The sequence below is a fragment of the Tetrao urogallus genome (assembly GCF_951394365.1).
Source record: "Tetrao urogallus genome assembly, chromosome: 5".
Taxonomy (NCBI): domain Eukaryota; kingdom Metazoa; phylum Chordata; class Aves; order Galliformes; family Phasianidae; genus Tetrao; species Tetrao urogallus.
In genome coordinates, this window is record NC_136818.1 from 14,084,254 (window position 1) to 14,101,748 (window position 17,495).

General features: G+C 38.4%; 1 protein-coding gene across 4 annotated transcripts; it reads left to right on the plus strand.

Annotated features, from left to right (window-relative positions):
* Window positions 1-15,069, plus strand: SH3GLB1 (SH3 domain containing GRB2 like, endophilin B1; the record flags this gene model as incomplete). 4 transcript variants are annotated; one of them, XM_079535292.1, is made up of 11 exons in its annotated part: window positions 1-72; window positions 3,279-3,420; window positions 4,267-4,395; window positions 6,022-6,155; window positions 6,548-6,640; window positions 8,087-8,173; window positions 10,823-10,846; window positions 12,271-12,360; window positions 12,887-12,987; window positions 13,794-14,025; window positions 14,962-15,069. In XM_079535292.1, the coding sequence occupies 11 exons, from the start codon at window positions 1-3 to the stop codon at window positions 15,067-15,069; spliced, it is 1,212 nt and encodes a 403-aa protein (XP_079391418.1). The 4 variants fall into 4 exon arrangements, with proteins under 4 accessions (XP_079391418.1, XP_079391420.1, XP_079391419.1 ...); XM_079535294.1 differs by having other exon boundaries at window positions 8,087-8,125; XM_079535293.1 differs by lacking the exon at window positions 10,823-10,846.
* Window positions 15,070-17,495: the final 2,426 nt, after the last annotated feature.

The window sequence follows — 17,495 nt, forward strand, 5'->3', positions numbered from 1 at the left end:
ATGAATATCATGGACTTTAACATGAAGAAGCTGGCGGCCGACGCGGGCACTTTTCTCAGCCGCGCCGTGCAGGTACGGCCGCTCCCGAGGGGGCGCGCGCTCCGACCGAGCTTCATCGCGGCGGCCCCGGCTGTTGGGAAGCGGGCGAGGCCGCGGGCCGGTCCTTAGGGCCGGTCCTTAGGGCCGCCGTCCGTCGGCCCGGCGCGGGGCGTTGGCCGGGGATCGCGGTTCCGGGCTGGGCCGACGGCTGGGCGTGCCGCGGGAGTGCCGGGCCCGGCCGCGCTGCTTGGGGGCCAGCGGTGCGCCGCGCCTCGGGCTGCTCCGTGACCCCGCGCCCCACTGCGCTCGGTCGTCTGTCTGTCTGTCTGTCTGGATACGGGCATTTTTCCGCGGACCGTTGCACAACAGCCGGGCTCGGCGGGCGGGGCAGCGCAAGGTCAGCGTAGGCCGAGAGGGGAGGGGGCGGCCGGGCTGGGCAGCGGCAGCTGGGGGAGATGGGGCTGAAGCAGAACAAAGGTGTGACTGCCGTGGAGTAAGCCGGTGTCTTCACTGGCTGCTCTGAATGCATCCTGCTGGCCGATCGGTGAAACTTGAGCTCTGACGTGACACGTGCGAGCATCTGTCTACTTTAATTTTCGTTTAGCTTCGCTGTCGCTTTTAGGCTCGTTCGATAGCCCGTTGTTTCTCGGTCAGTCTTCTCCTTTCTTTATGCTAAGGGCACTATAACTGGCTTCTGTTCCTTCGCTGTTGTCTTGAGCTGCAATCCTCTTTCTTTACATAATCAAACCTGAACAGATTTCCTGTAGGGAGGTGGATATGGTGGATATCCAAACTGAGCGCAGTAATTCACAGTAATTTATCCTGCTCTTTCCTTGAGTCAGGTTTGGAACGTGATTAAAGTGGCTGTGTGCTCAGATCAGGCGGACTGTTGGCCTGTATCTAAACATTCAAGCAGAGCCAGCGATCAGTGGTACAGCAGAGCACTGAAGATGCAAACTCATCAGAAAATGTTGTTGCTCAAGCTTAAATTACCTTAAAGCAGTAATTATGGCTTTTGTACATGTTGGAGGTCTTTCCACACACTTTTTTTTTTTTTTTTCCTGACTTCTTTTGGGGCTGCATGTTTCCCAGACCATCTCTTCCTCTCCAGCTTTAACTTTTCTTGCAAGACAAAGGGGAAAAAAAGGAGATGCAGTTCACCCTTCATTGTAAGATCCCTGGTAGGATCTTGTGACTTTTTTTCTTTTATCTTGACTTTTTACATGTAAATACTTAATTGTATTAAATGTAACGGAGGCTTTCCATCATAGTTTAAAGGTGGTATAAAGTGTGGTTTACTCCAGCATGCTCTGTGTTGCTGGTTTTCATCTGAATAGCTCCATTGATAGGCTTCTTCATCTGAACTGAAGCTAAGGGGAATGTGGAAGTAATAGTAATCAGCTCTACCGATTGCCACCTCCTCCTAAAATAAGATGTTTAAGGAGGAGAGTTGTTGTATATGCATATATGCCACTGTATACAAAACAGTACTATTTCCTCCATCGTGACCTGGGCACGTTCAAGCAACCTGTGGAAACAGGTGGGAAATCAGCGGGGCAGCACTGATGCATTTTATTGATGCTGGAAACCGTACTTCTATCAAACTGTTATTTGCCATGCTGCTCTATATTTTTAATCTTTTTTCTTCTAAGTGGGTGCATGAAGTGTAACATGGACTAAGCAGTCTCCACACTATGAAGAAGAGTTCTGGAAATACTAATTAGAAAGGTCATTTCATAAACGAATACAATTTTATGTAATTAGGCAAAAATCAAAGCTATTTTTATTGTATGTTAATGAATCTTAAGAAGCTTTTGAGAGCTACTTGCAGTACGTAATACTGCTTTAAAGAGCCTTTTAAGAAATAGCAGTAGCAGGTCCATCAATAAATTCTGTGCCTCCCTATACTGCAATTGAACTTTCTTGCAAAGGTGCCTTTCTTTCTTAGTAGAGCCTCAAATAACTGCAGTATTTATCTAGCTTTCAGATCTGTGTGCTATCAAAGTTGTTTTTGTTCTATGTGGAAATTAAACTTGGGCAATCAGTTTTATTTGCATTGTATTCTTGCTTTCTATTGTAAGTTTAAGTATTTCAATGAGGAGCTTGTTAAGAATGAATTTTGATAGTTAGAATGCTTTGTTGCTCTTACATTCTTGATCGGTAAGCTCATTAAGGATGTAGTTCTTAACTAAGTTCTTCTGAATATTCCTGACTTTGAACAGGCTGTGAAGGGATGAGGTCATCTTGATGAACCAGTGCTCTGAAGAGAGGCAGGCCAAACCCTTAGCTCCAGCTTTGTTCCGTTTCCTGACAGAAAGCACTCATCTTCTGTCTTTCCTGGAGACCTGGGAATGAGGTTGAAACTGGTTATGCATTAATAAGCATTGGCATGAATTTAATATCAAGTGAAATTAATAGTCTTCTCTATTTATTTAGCTAATTAGAGTATCATTGTGTTTCACTGTCAAAGAAAACTGCTTGGAGAAGAATTTAAGAGGTCAGCTTACTGTTCCTGTAAAGCTTAACAGGATCAGCTGTATCTAAACAGATCCTGATCCATGCTTTCAAGCATGGATCTGTCCTATTCTAAAATGCAGTCCCTCCTTCCCCCAAACATATATTCCAAATCTTCCCAGGATGGCCTATTTTAGCTTTTAATCCTTGCTTTAAGAGCAATATAGAGTGTCTGATATCTAGTTCTAATTTAAATCATCATGTTGAAGTTGGAGCCCACTATTTTTTGTCCTGTTTGCTACAGACAGGACAACATTCTTTAAATACATTGAAGGAAGCTGCTGTAAGAATCTGTCGTATCTGCAGTTTTCCCTAGGGGTGAAGGGACAACCTTAATTACAAAACATGCAAGGCTGAAGTAATCTTTCAGTTATTTTGTTACCTTTGGACTCTTTCCATCGGACTCGTGTTCCCAGGGGCACGATGCAAAATTGGACAAATGCTTCAAGTGAGAGCTCCAGGTAGCAAGAAGAGCAGGTAGAGCAGAGGATTTCTTCAAAATGTTGTAAATCATCGTGGTCTTGATGTGATTAATACCCTTCTCCCCTTTTTTTGCTGGTAGTGAGGGTGGGTTGTTGAACTTCCAGATTTAACCTTAGGTTTTCTTAATGATGTCTAGATAACTTTGTGTGAAAGTAATATGAGCGAGTAGTTGCCATCCTGGACTTGCACTTGGAAACTAGTTTTATGAACTGAGTATTTCCAACCTGTCTGACTAACCACAGTTCACAGAAGAAAAGCTTGGTCAAGCAGAGAAGACTGAACTGGATGCTCACCTGGAGAACCTCCTCAGCAAAGCAGAGTGCACTAAGCAGTGGACGGAGAAAATAATGAAGCAAACAGAAGTGTTGTTGCAGCCAAATCCAAGTAAGGAGTCATTCAGTTTTTTTGTTTGCAACATTTGAATTAATAGGCTTGCCAGTGTAACTGTTAGTGGTATAGGTATTGCCTAAACTATAACTAAATTCAGCAGTTTTCAACGTTGAAGGATTTTGAACATTTTGAAGAGCCATTGGGTATCAGAGGCACTGTTCCATTTGCTTGCTTTCAGTTCTTCTGTGAGCTTTCAAGTGCAGAAATATGTAAATGAACATAATTAAATTGCAGCATTGGTTCCATACTCTTGATTGCTTTTGGAGTTGTTTCCTATTTAGTTGAATTTCTAGCTCTAATTCCAGAAATCCTTGGTGGCTGTAAGAACTCTAGAATTTTTCTTGTGAATTCAGTGGCTTGAGGAACTTTGTTAATCTATTTCATTATGCTAAATTTCCTGTGCAATGCAAGTCATTCTGAAGCTGGCAAGATGAGCTGAAATGTTTGTCTCTTACTATTTCTTTACTGAATAATTGCTTTTCCTAGACACTGAATGTTTAATTTGTAGCTTTCTGTAAGCTACAAATGGTAACTTTTATTTGTTTTTCAGAAGTGCACTATGAGACTCTTAGAATGAAGACTCAGAACTAAACTTTTGAAAACCCCATTGTATAAGGAAGGTTAAAAGTTTAATTTTTCGCTTTGGAAGACAGCTGTAAGGAATATTTGAAATAAGCATGACATATAAAATGCAGATAGCTTTGAAGAACAACAACTTCATCCTAACGGTGTTCACTTAATGTTGAGCTTGTATGTCTGGAATTTAAAATTGTTTTATTCCTTTTCTATTTGTAAGTTGTGTTTTGAGTGACAGTTCTTTGAAATGCTTGTGTTTTTCAGATGCTAGGATAGAAGAATTTTTCTATGAGAAACTGGACCGGAAAGCACCAAGTCGTATGAATAATCCAGAGTTGTTAGGCCAGTATATGATTGATGCTGGTAATGAATTTGGCCCAGGAACAGCATATGGTAAGAGAAAGCAATGAATGCAGAGGGAGAAAAAATGCACGTATGCTTTTACACTGGGGGGGAAAAAAATGTGCATTTGTCTCTTTTCAGGCAAAACACTTCAAAGACTTTTTTTTTAATCAGTTTGAGGTGACTTGCTCTGTAACTTTGTGTGTTAGGAGATCAATGATGAGGTTTCTCTTCCAATTAAAAAAAAAAAAAAACAAAACAGAACTTAACGTTGGAATACTGCCCGTCTTTGTGGAAAGATGACTTTCTGGAATCATAATTCTGGAATCTAATTTCCTAGTTAGACATAAAGACAGCTCATCTGACAACACTTAATGTTATCTAGAATTAAATTCTTTACTAAGAACCTCCTCTAACTTCACAGTATTCCTGCTTTTCATTTTATGTGTGTATGCATATGGCAAAATGTTTGTATAGGTGACTGTTGAGCATGATCTAAGCTTTGTTCTCCAGCAGACTTCTGTTACTATGACAAGAGAACTAAGTGGTGGGATATAATGTTTTCACGCTGTTTCAGTTAAAAGATCTAATGTTAGTGTTCTCTACGACCCTGGAAGTTGCTGAAAATAGATGTAGCTGTTAATTTAATCTTACTGACTGAAATACGTGTGTGTGCTTAAGTCCGCAATGAAAGTCGAGCAGCTAGCTGTCCTTAGTTGCTTTCTTTAAAATTGCAGTTGGAGGGGAAATCTGTTCTAGGAAGAATGATTTATATCTGGAAACAATGGGTTCCTTCGGAAAGGAGGGAAAGAGTATTTTAAAAAATGTTTTGTAGAAGATATAAGGATACAAAATTGATAATGGCAGGCTTTATACTTTTTACTTTCAGTATGTTTTTATGCTTTTATCTGTGACCCCTTTCTGATCATGAGCTTCAAGATTCTTTAATGTTGCATAGATTTTTTGCTTACAGGCACACAGTCCTTTGTGTTGCAGTTGCTGTAACATCTGTAGTTCAGGGGAGTTGCAGGAACTTTTAGCATAAAGATAGACTTGCATTTTGTGGTGTTGTAAAATTGATTTGTCTGTAGACCTGGTGAGTGCCTTTTCTAATTCAGCCTTGTGTGTTTGTTGAAACATATTAATGAGCACTGTGCATTCTTGATGCACTAACCCAGGCTTCAATGCCTAACCTGTAACCACATTTCCAAGTATTGTTCAGTCAGTAGACAAAACCTACGTGCATGTTTAGGAACTGGTGTTGATCTTAGGGATAAAGGTGGAGGAAGTATTTTCCAGTAGCTAAGTGGACTTTTCCTTGCTCCTGAGTACTTGTGACTAATTACTTAAAAATATTATATAAAGGGAGGAGGTTGTTTAAATCGATGTAAGTAGGTACAATATCCAGGCCTAAAATAGGTGTGGACAACCAAGTTGCTGTAGTTATTGCAACTTCTACAGTGCTGTATCTATACTCATTGAAATCTGGCCTTCGCGTGTGATTTTTGATATGAAACAAGAATTAGTTTCATTAGGTAATAACATATTTTGGAAGTCCCTGCTATGGCATTGGATTATCTTTCAAACTGTTGGCCTTGACTCATGTGCCTGTAGTAACTTGTCTTGACAGCTACCTGTCTAAATTGCTATGAAATCATCATATTTTCTCATTTTCAGGAAATGCACTCATTAAATGTGGAGAAACGCAAAAACAAATTGGAACAGCAGACAGAGAACTAATTCAAACGTCAGCTATAAACTTTCTCACTCCCCTAAGAAACTTTATCGAAGGAGACTATAAAACTATTACTGTAAGTTGAAGTGTGCATTCCTCAGCATTTCAAAATAATTGAAAAAGCAGATCTCTGGAATTGCAGAAAACTGAGCAGTATTGCTTTTGGAAACTGATTTGGAAAAGGTCAGATGAATTTGTAACCTTAACGTATCCTTTTTCCTTTTGACCATTCAAAATAATTCTGTAATCTTACCTTTTCTTAAACTATATTAAATTATATTAAATATTAAAGGTATGTATCTGAAGTGTAAAATGTGTAAGGGTAATTAGAAACTAATTCTGCTTGTTTGTTCAACTGAAGAACGCGTTTTATATGTGATCATGAGGAGAGGAGGCAGGAAAACAAGTAGACAGGATTTTGCTTTTGAATTGTATGTTTTCTCATGAACTAACCTACATGGCTTTCAGAAAGAACGCAAACTATTACAAAATAAAAGACTGGATTTGGATGCTGCAAAAACCAGATTGAAGAAGGCAAAAGTTGCTGAAGCTCGAGCTGCAGTAAGTAATGTTTTTAAAATTGTTTGTAACTTTCAGACTTGTTATACTTATGTATTCATAGGTCTGATTGTTTCCTCTCTGCTATCGTGGGAGATCTCATGTTTAGTGTAGTAAGGGTTATGCACACAGATGTTGAAGAAATAGAGGCAGTTTCAGTATGTAGGGAGAATGCGCGTACTATGCAAGATGAAGAGGCAGGAGCAGGATTCTGACTTTTGCTGGTGTTTCTGAATGGATCATTGTCTTAAAAGATACCAGAATTGTTATCTATGAGGCTGAGCTTGACAGATAAAGCACCTCATATCCTTGGGGTGGTGATCCCTTTCTCTCTCTCTCTTTTTTTTTTTTTTTTTTTAAAAAAAAAAAAAAAAAGCAACAAAAAAAGGTAAAACAAAAACAACCAAGCAAACAGAAATACCCTTTATCTCCCTGACAGTTTTGCCTGTCTGTCAGTCTTCTACCTCATGTCTGCTGTTCCTGTGAATTTAAACTGTTGATATATCTTCCAGGTCAATGCATGCATTTCTTCCTGTATCATGTTATTCTGATGCAAAAAAAGTTATTTTTCTACTTGTCACGCTTTCTTAATTTGTAACATTACCAGCAAAATGTGGAGAAGTGTTGTTAATTTATTGTGTTATGGCAGTAAGTATACATTGTACTTTTAAAATATGTGTACAATGGGGGAACTTTTCTTGAAGGAATTGAGCTTAATAGTAAAAGGAATGTTCTGTACTCAGGTTTGTTAGTTCATCTGTGGTATAATCATCCAGAGCCATGTGCTTGGATGAAGCTATTGATAGTTGCTACTGCTGCTACTACTTGACTGGTTTTAAATATCCCAATAGCATGTAATTCAGTTCTACTTGCAAGTTACTTTATGATGGTAGAACATGAAACTCCAGGCTTCTTGCATCACTATCTTGCCTACGCTTGAACTTTACTTATGTTTTAATAGCAGTAAGCATGTCTAAAAAGAATTGAATTTTAGGATTCCTAGAGAAGTTTTGAAAAAAAGAAAAAAATCTCAATTTTTATCCTGCAGTACAGAAATGGAGACTAATATGGATGTAGCTGTTATGCAAATAGTTCACCTTCTGCTAACTCGTTCTGTTTGTGAAGGAAGATGTCTGGCAAACAGTGCTGAACTGATAATATAGGAAAAAGTATTGAATCAAATTTGTTTTACCACCTTACTTGACAGGGTGGAGCAAGGTGATTAAATTAGGACCTACAATTAAATGCTTTTTTTCTTGCTGTAAAAGTATTATTTTCAACTGAACTAGCTTAGATCAGTATTTAAAAGAGCTGAATAAAACTGTTTAGATTTCTATGATCAGTTCACAATCTTGTTTAGCTTAAACTTGTAGGATTTGTGCCAACAAACTGTTCACCTGCTGTATTCAGTGTTGTAACTTGCTTTTGTCTTTTATCTATGCACTTAAGCAACTAAACACTTCTCAGCCTGAAGAGAATAACATTATGGTAAATGTCTCTTACGTGCTCAACTTGCTGCATGTAAAATGGCTGAAGGTTTGTTGGCCTCCTGCGTTCATTCATTTTCTGTCAATTGGTTCCTCTTGCTATCCTTTCAATTTGGCCTTGCTTCAGGTTTGATAGTAAGAAAAAATTCTTTTCCAAAGGAGTACTGGAGCAGGCTGCCCAGGGAAGTGGTGGAGTTCTCATCCCTGGAGCTGTTTTTAAAAAAAAAAAAAAAAAAAAGTGCAGATGTGATACTGAGGGATGTGGGTTAGTGGGTGTGGTGGTGATGGGTTGATGGTTGATCTAGATGATCTTAGAGGTCTTTTTCAACCTTAGTGATACTATGATTTCCATTCCAAATGGATATGTATCTCACATTGCATATGAAAAGTGTACTCAATACACTCACAGCAGCACAGCATCGGGTGGTGTTTTCATCACCTATCTGGAAGTATACAGTATTAAATTCATGCTCGCATGAATTCATTGTAAATTTAGCCTGCAAAGGAATTTAATTTTTATTCCTTGTCAAAGTTTATCTGTTGAAGGGAAAGGAATTATTGTTTTCCTATTGTTTTTGTGTGGATGGGAGAAAGTAATGTAAAACAGCTAGAAATATGTGGAAACTATTTGTTTTCTTCAAGACGTGTTTTACGAACAGTTGAAATGGATTAAAATCACAAATGAAGGGCTTAACTCAGAATATGGCTTATCCCAAAGCTGTGGTAGGGACTCATTAGTGCAGCTGTTCTAGCATCATTGTTGTGCTAAATGGAATAGGGGGTTAATTTTTGTTTGACGTAATTGGCCATATGCTCTGCTGGGTGAAACACAGGCTGGAGTTGTGGTCAGTGGAGTTAAATCCAGGTGGCAGCCTATCCTGAGCAGTGTCCACCAGGGCTCAGTACTGGGGCCATGCCTGTGCAGTATCTTTATCAGTGACCTTGATGAGGGGATTGAGTGCAACCTCAGTAAGTTTGGAAATGACATCAAGCTGGGAGGAAGTGTTGATCTGCCAGAGGGTAGAAAGGCACAACAGTGAGACCTGCATAGATTGGATCAATGGGCCAAAGTAAACTGTAGAGTTTCAATGGGGCCATGTGTCAGATCCTGTGTTTTGGTCATAACAACCCCAGGAAACCTGACAGGCTTGGGGAGGAGTGGCTGGAAAGCTGCCTGATGGAAAGGGACTTTGGTGTACTGATGGACAGACAGCTGAATATGAGCCAGCAGTGTGCACAGGTGGCCAAGAAGGCCAATGGCATCCTGGCTTGTATCAGGAATGGTGTGGTGATCAGGACTAGGGAAGTCATCCTGCCCCTGTACTCTGCACTAGTGAAGCCTCACCTTGAGCACTGTGTTCGGTTTTGGGCACCTCAATACAGAAAGGACACTGAGGTCCAAAGAAGGGCAACAAGGTTTGTGAAGGGCTTGGAGAACGTGTCCTGTGAGGAGTGACTGAGGGAGCTGGGGCTGTTTAGTTTGGGGAAGAGGAGGCTGAGGGGAGACCTTATTGTTCTCTTCAAATATCTGAAAGGTGCTTACAGCGAGAGCGGGGTTGGTCTCTTCTCACTGGTGACAGGTGACAGGATGAGGGGAAATGGCCTCAAGTTACACCAGGGGAGGTATAGCTTGGATATCAGGAAAAGCTTCTTTATAGAAAGGGTTCTTAAGCTGGAATGGGCTCCCCAGGGAGGTGGTTGAGTCACCATCCCTGGATGTGTTTGAAAACTGTTTGGGTGTGGTGTTCAGGGAGATGGTTTAGCAGAGGGCTGTTAGAGTTAGGTAGTATTGTGAGGTTGAAGGTGGACTTGATGATCTTTAAGGTCTTTTTCCAACCTGGGTAATTCTGTGATTCTGTGACATAAACCATGCTGTTTGGGTTGTCATGATTTGATCCGGGTCTGTATAGCACAGTGGGTCTCATTGCAGTATGTATGTATGTTTCTCAGTTGTGGTCAGATAAAAGGGTGAATGAGGTTGTTTCAGCTAGCTTCTGTGACCTTTATGCATGCTTCTTCTTACCAAAGTCCTGATTGTGTCATCTTCTTTCAACTGTGGAAATGTGAAGGTTAAAGGAGAATTGCATTGCGAAAGAAAACTGGGGCAGCAAGCTGAAGTAATTAAGTTCTAGAGTAAATTCCCTCTGGTTCTATGACTTTGCTGTGCTATGTGCTCCTACTTTTAATTCTCAATTTGAGAGTAATTTAATTTCAATGAAAATTCTCGTGAAATAAAAGAAAAAACAATGGACATAGCAAGAGAAATCATTAATTTGTCTTTCTCAGTCTTTAATGTGAGTCTTTAAAATGAGAATAGCTTTCCATAGCTTCCAGTTTCTAACATGTGAACATAACCTAACTTCACCCATAAAGTAACTCAGTTTGATTTGTATCACTTCCTAATCTTAAATTTTAGCTTGTAGTAATATCTTACAAGAATCTATTTGAAGCAGAACAGTTCTATGTGTCATTCTTTCCCATGTGTGAACTTAGGGATTTATTTCATTGACGTAGTTTTGTCCTTACTCCACTGTATATGGAGGGCTTTAAGCAAGTGATTTATTCATAGAATTTCTCAAATCTCTGAAGTTCTGAAATAAGGAAATAGTTAAAAGGCAAAGTTAAGTTGCATCTTCTAATAAAGTAACACCAGTCTAAGTTTGCATGTTTTTTTCTCTGCTCTTTTAATGCTGACTAGATATGGGCTGAGGAAGTGACAAAAGTAAGTAAACAATTTAGAAACTGCAGAATTCTACAACAATAACTTGTGTTGATATAATGTAATAAAGGATATTGCATATTGCTGACTTAAGTACTGATACATAATGTAATAAAGGATATTGCATATTGCTGACTTGAGTACTGATAGTGTCTCATGCTGCTTCAGAACACTCGGGGTCCCTTCAGGGCCTTTCAAATTCCAGTGCTGATACAAAGCCCAAAGCTCACTGTATAGTCAGCTATTCTGGCTGGCTATCACTTAGTATCATATGACTGTCATGTGACAAGATGCAATAGAAAAAGAAAGAATGAAAACTACAGGGCTTGTCTTTTAATTTGCTGGGTTTTTTTCTTTTTTTTTAAAAAGAAAACTTCCTAATGAGCTTCCTTGAAAATTTTCGGGAAGGTAGAGCTCTAGTAATCTAGCCTGTTCTGAAAGACACCTTTATGCTAGGTACAGGAGTTTTGCAAGGACTTTTCTGTGATGTCTGATGTAGTTAATTGGAAAGAGAGGAGGCTTTTTGCTCAACACACTGAGGCTATAGAGTGATTTTTGAACATTTAGAGGTGCTTATCTCTTGGACTGGAGAGGAAACAAGGAGGCCTTGCTGTATTGGATCGTATGAATATATTCACACACTGTTTTATTTAGTCTGTCTAATAAAACAGCATTAGGAAAGTGATTTTATTTCCTCTGCTCTTGGAAAGTGTTATCCCTCTGTTACTGCATTACACAGTATTTCTAAATGTTCACATAATCTTCTGTGGCGTTTTGGGAGGTCATGGATTTCTGAATGTTAACATTCAGGAACCAAGTTTACGTTCTGAATTTGAGGACCAAGTAATTATTTTGAGTGTCCTTCAGTGGGAGGTACTCAGTGAACACTTCTAATGCATGTAAAAATAAAATCTGACTACATCTTAAGGACCACAGGTAAGTATGTATTTTGAGCTTTTCCTTGCTGATTGGTTCCTGCGTTGTCCAGTGAAAATAACATCAAGCATATGAGCAGAGCCTTGTGAACTTCAAATACAGGGGGGAATAAGTTGTCCTTCACTCCACTGCTGTGCTAGGAGAGTCTGTGGTACAAACACTGTTATGCCCCTTAATGCTTGCTTTGTTATTGAGAGAGGAGGGTTAATAATGCTGGCAGAAAGATATTTCTTTTGTATACATTTTATCTATGTGTTAAGTGTCTAATGATAAAGCTGCTTGTTGTGTAGATAGGACTCCAGCATTTCTGAACCCCCCAAAAAACCAATTATTCTTGTGTAGAAAAGATCTGTAGAGAAAAGCACAGGATTCAAACAATGAAATGTTATTAAATATGTTTGAATGACTGGCACTGAGTAAAATGGGACTGTCACAGTCCAAAGGCGCAATATTGCACAGTACAAATATCTAACATGCATATTTGTTTCTAGTCTGAACAGGAAGTACGAATTACCCAAAGTGAATTCGACCGTCAAGCAGAGATTACCAGACTTCTCCTGGAAGGTATCAGCAGCACACATGTGAGTATCCAGAAGGGGGAAAAATTAGTTAAAATCAGGGCAGTTCCTAAAGGCAAACAAAAAGCTACAGTAATCTATATGGGAACTTCAGGCTACTTGCTCTCATGTAATGTCTTAAACGTATCTGTTGGAAGATTTATTTTTTTTAACTGTTCTTTAGTGCCCATTGAATCAACTTTGTTTTCCTGTTAACCTTGATCTCTGGTGTTTTCATTGTTACCATTCAACATAATTTTCAATTTATCTGATCAACTGATTATTGAAATCACAAAAATGCGCTAAAATAATTTGTTGTGGAAACAGTATAGATAAATGCAAGATTCTTGTACTGCACTTACTTTTGATGCTCACATACATTGATTTGGGGCACTTTATTCTATTTACCTGGTAAATCCAGGCATAGTGCTTATGTGGGATGAATACTTATGTACTGATGTTAGCCTTACCAACCTGCTTAATAGGCCAGTGTTTGTAATGCAGTGTGAAGTTTTTGCAAGCTAAAACTTAAATATTTACTACTTGGTAGGCACATCATCTCCGCTGTCTGAATGACTTTGTTGAAGCTCAGATGACGTATTATGCACAATGTTACAAGTATATGTTGGATCTCCAGAAGCAACTGGGAAGGTAGTAACACTGTTTAAAACATTCTTCTCTGAAGTTCAAGTGTTTATCAGTGGTAGGAAAGCTTAATGCTGATAAAGCAATGATTAAAAACAGGGGTGTGCTGTTCTAAGAAAATACCTAGTTTTACTGTTCTGAGGTTTTAACATTTTTAAAGTAAGGGAAGAAACAGTCTGACATGAATTTCACGTTTGTAAGCCTTTGTGACTGGGGTGATGTAGGAAGGTCTACATGCTTCCTTTTCATACAGGTTTTCCTATTCAAATTCTTCTCTACTTGTCAGAATCTTAAGGCTATTGCAGACTTGTTATTTAGATGAGCACAGGCACTGAAGAGTTGTCTTCATTTAATAGTGAGGTAAACTGGAAGGTTTCCTTAACTATTAAAATTTACTGTAGCGGCTGTACTAAATAACTGTCTCTGATGCTTTTGTTTTCCAAGAAGAGGAAGTAGAAACAGATGTGTTTTTGTCCTTTTTCTGACTTGCTGCTTCCTGTGGTGCTTGGTCTCCTTGTGATTCTCGGTTTGTTTAAATAGATAGCTTAAAGACTCACAAAAAGTCTTTGAAACTGTTCGTTTTTTTTTTTAACGCTACATCTTTAAAGCTACATTACATTGAAAAAATCATACAACTTCAAAAATTGGTAGCACACAAATATCATTATGTAGGTTTGCACAAGTATCAGTACTACTCAATCTTTGCTGTTTACTGATGTCTACATGCAAAAATTCTAATTTAAGCATGGAGGAAAATGACTTTTCATGTGGAACTGATTCAACCAGAGATCTTTGTTTTGTTTTCCCCACAGCTTTCCGTCTACTTTTCTCTCTAACAATAATCAGTCTTCTTCAGCTCCTGTGCAAAGCGTTTCTACTCCCTCAGTCTTGGTCTCAGCTTCTGCTTCATTGCCTTCAGTAAGCAATTCTGTAGTTACTTCAGGCATCAGTGAACTGAAATCGTCAAGTGGCAGCAGGAAAGCTAGAGTTCTGTATGACTACGATGCTGCAAATAGCAGCGAGTTGTCATTGCTTGCAGATGAGGTAAGTTTTTGAAGTACTTTGATAATTTAAGTGTAAACTCTGAATAGTTGTGACTGGCCAGTTAAGATGAACTACATAGATCTCTCAGTGTAGCACATCTATTAATTAAGTCTTAATAGAGCTCTCAGAAGTCAGCATCTTTTCTTGTATACTGTAATGATGAGAGTTGATATTTGTTATGCCTGCTTAGCTTGCAAGAACATTTGCTGGACAATCAAGGTACGATTATACTATCTTCCTTCTACCATTCTTCCAAAACTATTATCAATACAACTGGTCTTTCAAACATGAAGTGTTGCAGTTTGATAAGAAAATGAAAGCACAACCACTTCTGTTTTGGCAGTGGCAGCAGTGCTGTGCTTGTTCCTTTTTGATTCAGATTAACTCTAATACTTCAAAGTTAGAGAGCCTATCCTTTGCAAGTGAAGTTGTATAAAATGAAGCTGGGTGCTGAAGCAGTATTCCACCCAGTAATGTTACTGTATAACATACACCAAAGAATTCAGGTTTCTTAAAGATGTACATCTTTTAAATATTTCTGTATGACTTTATTTTCATCTAGGCTGTGATTTAGATGGAAGCTGTGGCTTAAGATTGTCTTTTAAGATGCAGCCCATCAACACCATCTCTTTTTCTATCATATACTTGAAGATCCAAAAAAAAAAAAAAAAAAAAGAGAGAAGTAGTAACTAGTATAATTAAAAAAAAGACCTAGACAAAGGATGAGATATTTGAAATATTTTGCCATATTTACTTTTCCATGGACCAATGAAAAAATAATGAGCATTAGATTATGTTCCATGGATGCTTTATTTAACTTGGTTTGTTTTGATTCTAAGACCTTGTAAATTACAAGGAAGTAGACTTCTAATTTGTTTTCCAGGCACTGACAAGATTATTATCATGTATTTATGTTTTTTTTGTTTGTTTTTTTAGGTGATAACAGTTTACAGCATCCCTGGCATGGATTCAGATTGGCTGATGGGTGAAAGGGGAAATCAGAAAGGCAAAGTGCCTATTACTTACTTAGAACTGCTAAACTGAATTGTTGCCCTGAATAAAGACTGTCAGTTATGGTGGCACCGTATTTATATACAATTAACGTTATATAAGCAGGTTTAAGTGTCTTCCATGTTTCTTTCTTGAGGGACAAATACCAGCCATTACAAACTGGCTTCTCTGCCAGTGTGGTTGCATGGTGAATATTCTATTCAATCTTAATGTTTGAAGCTTTTACTTCATGTGCCAAGAATGTTTCCTACAGATTTGTTTCTACTGAAGTTTTCACTAATACAAGCTTCTACTTTTGAGTAATCTAGATTGAAAGCAGGACATACTGTTTTCTACTGAAGTTTTTCATTAATGGCAAAGCTTTTCTTCATATAAAATAAACTTATTGTGAACTGATGCAAGTGTAATGCACTTTTTTTTTTTGAGTAATCAAAACCTAACATGAAACATAAATTGATATAGTTTTGTTCCTGATATGTGCAGAGTACAGACGTGCATACATACATGGTTATCTAGATATACTCGTGCATTTAATCTGAATTAAATTCTGAACAGTGTAAACAGATGTCCTTTCTCTGTTGGAAACTTGAGGCAAACTGCAAGTATGTTGAGGTTCTAAGCTTTGTATAGGCAGAATGTCACAAATTAGTTTCCTGTGTTCCAACACTTTAAATTTGCTTTGTATTTCTACTCCTTAATTGCCTTCCAGAAAGACTAATTTGCCCCGGTGAGTAACTACCAAGACACTTGCAACTGCAAATCCACCTTTATATTAAATCAAGCACTGCATTTTTGTTAACAAAGTACATGCTCTCCCTGCATGAAGAGTCCTGTAGATAAAAACACATTTGTTCAGATTATAGGTTTTAATGAAAATCTACATTCACAGTTCTTATGCCACCATTTCTTGTCATGTTTAAATTGGATTCAAGTAGTGTTACATTTCTGTTTTGCAAGAGGGCCTCCTTTAAATATGTGGGAAGAAAACAAAGTGCTGTGAACCTAAAAATGGCCATAATGAAGGTAGGATTATTTGCAGGTAACGTAACTTTTTCCTACAGAACAAGGGGGAATGATTTCAAGGTCATAAAGGGTAGATTTAGCAGTCCCAAGACTCAATGCTATTTTCTTGGAAATTTTCATAGGAAAATTTGTACTGGACTTTTGGTTTTTTTTGTCTGACCTAACGGTTTTTGTAACAAGGATGACAGTAACTGAAATCGGCTTTGGGTCTTTAATTTCTTTGGTTAACTCCCTGTGTTTAGGTGTGGTTTTCATTTCTGCTCTGATTAGTGCTTTGGCGTGTGTTCTTGGTTTCGTTTTTGTATGGGGATTGTTTTTGTTTTGTTTTAGAAGCTTCAAAGACTTAACATGACCAGTCTCCTTTCTGTAGAACTTTTATAATCAATTTCCAATAATTGCTGAAAGACAGATGTTAAGACAGTATCTTGAAAATAACCAAATTAATGGTGTATTTTGAAATGGTGGTAACCAAAGTTTGAGTATCTAACAATTTGATTTGTTAGAATAATCTTCCTTCTTTTTTCTATAGATATGTCATACTAAATATGAAAATGCCTTGAATTTATTGTATCCTTTTCTGACTGTTGGTATGAAAATGACCAATAAGGTTTTCAGAAAGCTCCCCCCAAAAGAAACTCAGATCCATGGAGGTAAATATGCAGCTCAAGAAGGTAGAAATTGCTAATTCCTAAAGGTTGCAATGTTGGAAGAAAGCCTGAGCACTGCCAGGTGAAATTTTTATGTAGTAGTGAAGAACAAGTTGGCACATGCACCAGTCAGCAAGATAAGTGAATGCCAAGTATTTCTCCAGTGCTGTTCAATGCAAAAAAGTTCCCACAGCACAGGATCTTCTGTATGCATACAGATGTATAGGTCAAACTAGAGAAAAGTTATATTTAGAGCTCACTTGCTGCACTTTAAAGGACTCCTGTCAGCTTTGGTGAGGCTGAACTGGTCTAGTAGCTTACTAGTCTAATTTGATGCTTGTGTCATCGTAGCCAGGGATACTTGTGATGATTTCTGAAAGCAAACTTTGAAGGATTGGCCTCACCTGTGTTCAGTACAGTAAAGGTATAGGGACTCTCGATTTAAAAAGAGCTGGCGTGGGCTTTCTGAATGATAGAACATACAGCAAGTATCTTACAACTCCAAAAATCTAAGAACAAATGCATGAGTACTAACAAGTACTGTAAGTTGTGTCTTTACTGTGGAAATGAGTTGTCTGGGACTTTAAAATCAAAATGATTACTCGCTGTAAAGAATTTTACTATTACTGTCCACGCAATAACATCAGTAGAGTATTGAGTAGAATAGCAGAACTGTGCTTTGTCCTGCATTGAAAGATAGGAGGTCTTAAAAGTGACATGGTGAAATTGGGCTGAGGTTTAAGCCAGGTACTGCAATATGTGGGATTGTTTGGGAGCAGCACCAAACTG